Source organism: Phaseolus vulgaris, unplaced genomic scaffold (genome assembly GCF_000499845.2).
Source record: "Phaseolus vulgaris cultivar G19833 unplaced genomic scaffold, P. vulgaris v2.0 scaffold_30, whole genome shotgun sequence".
Taxonomy (NCBI): Eukaryota; Viridiplantae; Streptophyta; class Magnoliopsida; order Fabales; family Fabaceae; genus Phaseolus; species Phaseolus vulgaris.
Genome location: NW_027174098.1, coordinates 202,557 through 210,608, shown reverse-complemented (window position 1 = coordinate 210,608; position 8,052 = coordinate 202,557). Strand labels below are relative to the sequence as shown.

The 8,052-nt window shown below is 32.7% G+C and overlaps 1 protein-coding gene across 1 annotated transcript; it reads left to right on the top strand.

Annotated features, from left to right (window-relative positions):
• The first annotated feature begins 570 nt into the window (after window positions 1–570).
• On the top strand, window positions 571–6,160 carry LOC137817323 (uncharacterized). Its single transcript, XM_068620579.1, has 6 exons — window positions 571–1,125; window positions 1,856–1,933; window positions 2,016–2,096; window positions 4,092–4,246; window positions 4,340–5,619; window positions 5,814–6,160. The coding sequence occupies exons 1-6, from the start codon at window positions 700–702 to the stop codon at window positions 5,936–5,938; spliced, it is 2,145 nt and encodes a 714-aa protein (XP_068476680.1). The 5' UTR covers window positions 571–699; the 3' UTR covers window positions 5,939–6,160.
• The last annotated feature ends 1,892 nt before the right edge of the window (window positions 6,161–8,052 follow it).

Below are 8,052 nucleotides of genomic sequence, written 5' to 3'. Positions count from 1 at the left end.
TGGCTTAGAATATTTTTTAATATAGGATTTTTGTTTACATTTTTTACATTTACATCTACTTAATCTGCATTCTAGTTATAAATAAATAGTCATTAATATTACATTTTCTAACAAATTAAAAGTTCTCATTTTTATTTTTTCAATTAATTAGTTCTTAAAATAGCTACTTTTATAAATAATTATTTTTTAATATAATTAGTTTTCTAAAATAATATTTTTTGAATATATCTATTTCTCAATATAATTATTTGTTTAAACTTGTATTTCTTAAAATATATGTTTTTACAATTTTATCTCATCCTTTGCATATTTTTTCTACAATAATTATTTTTAATAAAACATTACATGTATATAAAAAAAAGATGAGTTTTTTCATAAACTTTATATAAATTAGTTGTAGAGTTTAGAAAATAAATTAAAAATATCTTATAATTTTGTAAATTTTCCAAACCAATCTCATAATACATAAAAGATATGTTTAAATAAATTATTGATAAACTCATCAAACGAATCATATCGAATATATTAAATGGAATGGATATAAGATATATATTACCATGTAAAAAAGGAAAAACACATAATTTTTCAGAACACTCAAAATCAAAATCAAAATCAAAATCAAAATCCTATATTACGGTGGCAAAACAAAACCCTCTCTGAATCATAAACCCTGTGTATGCGTCGCCGCCGACAACAACCATGGGTTACTTCGATCTCAACATTCCCTATCCCCAATCGTCACCCACCACCAAAGTCGCCGAACAAAGCAACCGCACCAGGCTTGCGGTGAAGGCCATGGAGTTGGGTTACAGTGGAATCGCTTACAACCGCACGATCAAAGGCGTCATGTCCGATCAGCACCGTTGCTCCATTCCCCCTCTCAGCCTCTCCTCTCTCCTCAACGTGCTTCCCTCTCTCACCCTCTCCGCTAATCTTCACCGCTCCCTCCTCGGAATTCCACTCTCCACTCCCTTCCGTCAGTACACGCGCCTTACCGTTTGCGTCGATAGCTCTTGCCAGGCTCAGGCCCTCAATTCGGGGAACCCCATTTTGAAGACCTACGATCTCGTCGCTGTTAAACCCTTCAATCAGACCGCGTTTGATCTTGCGTGTCAGAGCATGGAGGTTCGTTATATATCATGTATCCTTCATTACTGAAAGTTGTTTTTAGTCCCACATTGCTTAGGTATTCAGATTTTGAAAGTAAGGGTAGTTTATAAATCGGGGGCTAAACTGTGATGGCAGAGCAGTTAAATGCAGTTGTCTTTGAGGTTGGAATAATTCTGTGGTTGTCAATACCCATGTTTTGTTTCTTGTTCTCTCCTTCTCTTAGTCAACCTTTTTTTTCTGATACATGCCTTTCTTTCAATGTTTATGCATTGTTTATATGGTTTCAGAAGGTTTTAACTGGTTGATAGAGTACACTCTCGGGTTTTATATTCCATTTATACAAGTTCTTTATTAGAAGAAGAAAAAAATTATAACCTTAATGCTGCTTGTTGATGTTCAATTTTCAGGGAACTGAAAATCTGCTTAAGAACTGAAAATTGAAAACAACTAAACAGTGTGTGAAGTTTAATATTTTCTTCTTCTTATAAAACCCCCTTTATACTGCTATAAAAGGAACATGAGAATTTACACTACCAACCAGTTGCCGCGTTCTGAAACCTTCAAAACGACCCATAAACGCTGCAAGAGAAAACCCAAACCCTCAATCAGAAAAAAGAAGGACTGACTGAGCACCAGAAATGGAGAACCGAAGTTACCAAATGTGGGTGTTGACTTTTAGAAAACTCTTAATCTTGACGGAAGGCTAACTTCAAATTTTGAACTCTGATGTTGAAAACAATTGCAGGTGGATATTATCTCGATTGATTTTTCAGCTAAATTGCCTTTTAGATTGAAGCAGCCTATGGTTAAAATAGCAATGCAGGTTTGTTCTTGACTATTAACCTTTTATTTCCTTATAACTGAAATGGAAGGTGATAATTAAAATGTGGCTTATTGATATGCAGCGTGGGGTTTGTTTTGAAGTTTCGTATTCTGATTTGTTTGCTGGTGTTCACAAAAGGAGACAGTTAATTGGCAGTGCTAAGGTGATTTTTTTTCTTCCCTATATACTCGTCTGAATTCATTCAAGATTAAATAATTTTTGGTTTTTGTATTGTTTCCGATTTATGCATGTATGGTTTTAAAATAATTTTAAAGGTGCTTGATTAGTAGAATTACTTCATGCTCAAGCTTGCTAGTGTTATTAAAATTAAAGGCTTTGAACTCTAGAGATTATATAACTGGTTTCCTGCTAGATTCAACCACCTATCCATTCTACATTAAGGGTATATCATATGGTATGCTCACATTGCAATCCCGTAGAAGAAATAAAATTGTGAAGTTTCAACTGTTGGAGACTGAGTAGTATATTTATTTACTAAACGCAAACCCTAGCTCCTTCAGAGGTTGTATAGAACCTCTGCTCAGGTTACAGCCAAAACAAAATAACACAATGCATCAATTTACTCATACCAGCCTCTACGTCTTAAATATTCACGAGGAGTTTAAGTCTTACAAGTGATAAATAGCAGGATGATTACTATTGGGATTTATGAGATGGTGAGGTGATTGCTATTATGAAGTTTTATTGTATGGTTTATATAATGTATAGACAAATAACTTTCTCGCAGCTCATTATTTTTCTTGAAATTTCCATTCTTATATTGTAACACCACAATGTTTTTGAAATCCTTTGGCCCAGTCAAACACACATATCATACCTCTTGAGTGTTTTGTTATAATGGTTCTCGTTTTTATTTAGTTGAGTTGGTCATGTTTTTTTGTAGTGATAGACTGTTAAGTTTTGAGAGCTGACGTTTTTGCATTTTGTTTTAGAAACTAAGAAAACTTATGTGTTTTTAATTGAATCTATGTACTTCTAGAGTCTGTGTTTTTAAGTGTGTGGGGAACATCTTCTGTATTTATAAACAAGGGCTCAGAAATAGAATTGATTGATTGATAAATGATCAGGCTTAAGCATGAGTCTGCTAAGAATGTTAGATAAGCTTGTTTTAGATTCTTGATGTGATTGAATCAACATATACTTGATAATTATTGTTGATTTTGTTTAGCTAAAAGCTAGTGTGGGCATGGTAGGTAAAGAAATTCCTAGTGGACTTGAAGGAACCCATTAGTTCCTGTAATGAAGTTTGTTTATATAATCTAATAGACCTAAGTAAGAAGATTTTACCACAAAAATTGCTTTGGTCCGCATTACCTCTTTGTCTTACTATTCTCATTGCTCCATTGCTGGATTTTGCTTGTGATATACAATAGTGCCGCCAACAACACACAAGAGTGGATTGACCACCCATTGCAACGATGAGTTGTGTTGTGTCACACATTGAGGTTGCAGCTTTCACGCAACTTTTCATAGATAGAATGTGAGTGTCGCAACATTGTTGTTGTCTAGATTTAGGGGTTAAAAGAGAAGCCTAAGGTGGCAACATTTTTGAATTAGTAACAATGTTTTCATTGAGGATGTAAGACCCTATTACAAGCCCAAACTTAGTACATGGTCTGCTGGCATAAGACTGTCTAGAATCTCAACAACGAAGAGGAAAAAAAACTACAGTAGAGAAAGTAACTCAAATGAGGATGAAATGTTTGACATTGTAGCTGAAGATTATGTTTAGATGTTTTTAGAATTTAGGTTGGTTGTTTGGTGTTGTATGGTTAACCCTTATTTAGTTTGATTCCTTTGTGTTGTTTTTGGACACAGTGTTTGGCTTATTTGCTGTATTGGGATTGGTTGTATTGTATGGACCTCTTCGTTATTAAATTTAATCAGAACCTATTTTAAGGTTTAGGCATTTTTCTTTACTTATCAATGCACGTGCACACATACACACAAACAAATGGTGGTCATCCAATATCCTGCTATGTGGGTTTTGGGAGTTGGCCGCTCTGCTATTAACTATTATGCTCTTGCCTATCATTAGTCCCTCATACAATTAAGTATTTTGACAACCGTTTTATGTTATTACAATAATGGTATTAAGATATGTCCAGAAACTTACACTGGTTAAACAAACATGTAGTTGTTGATGGAGTGGACTCGGGGACGGAACATTGTATTTTCAAGTGCTGCTCCTACTGTGAATGAGCTCAGAGGACCTTGTGATGTTGCCAACTTGTTGTCATTGTTTGGACTCTCCAAGGAACGAGCTAATGCAGCTATTTCTGAAAACTGTAGGTATGGAATTTCCTAAAATATCCTTTATTGTGTTTGGGTCTGGAGGTGGGCAATGTTTAAGATGTCTTGAATATCATATTGAATGATTTGCAGGATTCTTTTAGCTAATTCTTTAAGGAAAAAACGGTTTTATAAAGAGGCAATACGAGTAGAAGTTTTATCAACAGATGCAGCATCTCATTCTAAGGAAGAGTTACTGCAGTGGGATCCTATCTCCAGTGGTGAAGGTGATATCCTGTTGAATAACGTACAAAATTCTTCTTTAGTCTCCTGTAAAGCATCAAAAACTGAAAAAGCCATTGACTTTACTTCAGTGGTCAATAGCCTTCCATCTAATGGTTTTGAAATCAAGAATATCTTACCTGCAAACAATGTTTTACCTGCCTGTTCAGCCAAAAAAGTAAACTTCCCACCTGTTACTGAAAAACTAAATCAGCCAGCACCCATACCTAACAACTTCACTGAACAGTCCAACATACTTGATATTTGTTGTGAGCAAGTTGAAAACTCCTTATCAGATGCTATAACAAGAAGTCACAGTTTGAGCCGTGATTATGTTGTTGAGAAAACTATGCGTAGTGGAATATCTGATGCTGTCAATTTTATGGAGAAAAACATTCCGACTGCTCTTGACTCTGCCTTCCCCAATGATAAAGTACACTTTCTTCCGGTTGCAAAAAAAATAAATCAGCCAACACCTGTGCCTAACAACTTGACGATGCAGCCTGATAGGGTTGATGTTTGTCCTAAGCAAGGTGAAAGCTCCCAACCACTGAAACAGAGTGATGATATTTCGGAGAAAAATATACGCAATGGAACTACCAAAGCTTTAAATTCTATGAAGATGGAAATTTCGACAAAGGCCACAAAGTTGAAACAAAGAAGTTCTATTGATTCAAATGCTGATTTCATCCCGTTTGAAGCAAAATCATTTGATTCAGAATCAAACCCATGCATGTCAAACAATACATTGAATATTGTAAAATCACATGAAAACGAGAAACTGTCTGGATCTTCACAAGAAGCACGTAATACTGTTCATAAAGTAGAAATCTTTGATACTATTTTTCCTGCACCGGTTCCTGATAAACACTGTAATGACAAAAGTTCTGACAATAATTTAGTTGAAGTCGGCAAGATTCATGAAGCTTTGCCAAATGAAGACTTAAAAACGTCTATTTCTGATACTTCAATGGAGGATAAACAGTTGGACAAACTGCATGATGCAGTTGAACACGAGAAGCAACAACTGAAATCTTATGATGAGATGAAAGTGGAAGATAATTCCAAAGCTGCCAACTATTTAAATCCAGATGTTGTAATGAAAGATAAAGAGATTAGTGAAGTGAGCACTGCCCCAGTTGGTGTATCAGGTACCCCCACTCATTGACTAATATCTCTATCTGGGTTGTTGTTGTGCTTTCCTTCACAGAAGTTTATTGATTAGCATTAAACGTTTATTCATTTCATTTCCTAATTGTGTTTATTCCTGCGCATAGTGTCTATCACGTTTCCATTGTACGTTTTGTGATGCAAATATAATCAAGTGTATTTTCGTTCTCTCCAGGTGCATTGAAACTGAAGCGAAGGGCACCTAGGCGACTACCTTTATTCTCCTTCAAGAGATTGCTAAATCCAACTGCCTTTAAGAAGAAAGTTAAAAAAAGCAAGAGCAGAACTAAGCTAAAGTAATTTTTTTTCTTCTGGATTCTTATTGTTACTTGACATAGTTTGAGCTAATTCTTTTATAATATGTGTTAATACTACGCATATTTACTAGAGTATGAGGAAAATAGTGTTTAAATACCACTGTAACAGGAAAGTAAGAAATATTTCCAATTTCATTGTCTCTCTTTTGCTTAACCTTCAAATCTTCAAATGGGCAAAAAGATTATTATATAATTTTATTTGTTTTATGCTGTTTACTCCAGGATACTGCAATGTATCTCCATTTGTAGAGTATTAATAGAAGCAGGTAATACTAGTTTGTCTGTTTGGAATTTGACGGGGAATACGTTCCAACCAGACAGGAACTCTCCCTCTCACTTTGTATTCACAAAAGAAGTTGAAAATTTGAAGAGCTTTATGAGAACATGAATTCGTATTAGGATATTTTTGAATACTAAACCTGACATAAATTTCCAATCTTGTGTACGCATGAGTTTCTGTTAATGTAATTAAATTCATTCAAATAATGCAAACATAAATTGAAATTAATGTATCAAAGTTTAATATATCAGGGTAATTTGAATCGTTATAGGGGAACATTTCATGGTTGTATTTTATCTTTTTCATATTTTTCTTTCTTGAAGAAATACATCATGTTCATATAATTTAATGATTAATTCATACTTCATTATTGTATCACTTTAAGTCTATTAGATAATATGTTATTTGTTATATAATTTTTTTCCATCAAATCACGCACTTATAAATATCTTATAAATTTTGGCATACATAATTACAATAGCAGTTATCTAAATAACAACAAAACTACAAGGATAATATAACAGTTTAAGAATTTAATTAATTTGGTAGAAATTTAACTTTTACTAAACTTTGTTAGAACTTTCAATTCTTTGTTTGAAGTTATCTTAATGAAAATTTACATTAAAATTGAAATGATTTACATATTGATAAATATGCAATATAAATTTAGTCATATTTTAAATTTTAATAATTTAATGAAATGTTAATTTCTTGTCAAAATATATGGATTTTTATAGACACTTAGTTTATTTTATGAAAACATTAATTGTTTTACGCAAACTTTTACAATGTTAATAAGTTGATTCAAATGGAATTGAGTTTGATTTTCTTAAATAAAATTTTGAAGTCTAGTGAAAGGAAAATACATTTAAAAAAACCCATTAAAAATATATGTGGAAAGTCAATAAATATGTTATCATATTTTCTCTTATGCTAATAGTTGCCCTAATTATTAATGAACAAAATATACTATTTAGCAAACTAATAAAAGCTGGTCTGATGGGTAAGAATTAAACTCGTATCTCATACTTTATAGGTTTTATAGGTTTGAATTTCTCAAACCTTGTAAACACTTGTTGATTAAATATATATACAGTCTTTGAATATTAAGAAAGTGTTAAATTTGGTGAAAAGTGGAACCAAGTGTGGATTTAAATATTTTCTTTAATATGATTTTTTTTTAAATTATATTCATAAATGATAATATTTATCGAATATTTTATACAAGATCAACTCGAGTTTCGAGTTTTTTAATACTTAAATGATTATGAATTAATTATTGTGTAAATGATATTCTTAACAACATGTTGAATTAAGAGGTTAAAATATTAAAAAGTTAAAAAATTGAGAAATTGAGAGATCAAGAAATCGAGAAATCAAGAGATAAAAGATTGAGAGATCAAGAAATCGAAAAATTGAGAACTAGAACATAAAAACGCATTTAAAAAATTCAAGAGCTACAACATAAAAACTCATTCCAAAAATTCAAGAGCTACAACATAAAAAGTCATTCCAAAACTAATATTGTTGTGAAATTGTAGGTGTTGTGGGTGAGTTCCCTCTTGTGAAAGGGGAGAAGTTTCCAAGTAGTGGTGAGGCCAAATTGATATTGGTAGGCATGTGATGTTAATATTTATACTATATTTATAACTTTGATGCTTCCTTTATGAAGCAACACTTGTACCACACACACACATATATAGTTTTCTTTTCATTTTGGAGTGGCCCCTCTCACATGATCTTCTCACTCAATCAACTCCACTCATCATCATTAATTAAGAAACCCTTTTCCAACCTTGTAGTTGTAGTTTTACATG

Bases quoted from the DNA above. Each gene is read 5' to 3' on its own strand.
- LOC137817323 (XM_068620579.1), top strand. From the start codon at position 700: ATGGGTTACTTCGATCTCAACATTCCCTATCCCCAATCGTCACCCACC. The intron at 1,934-2,015 runs GTTTGTTCTTGA...ATTGATATGCAG, and splicing joins TGGTTAAAATAGCAATGCAG to CGTGGGGTTTGTTTTGAAGT. The intron at 2,097-4,091 runs GTGATTTTTTTT...ACAAACATGTAG, and splicing joins AGTTAATTGGCAGTGCTAAG to TTGTTGATGGAGTGGACTCG.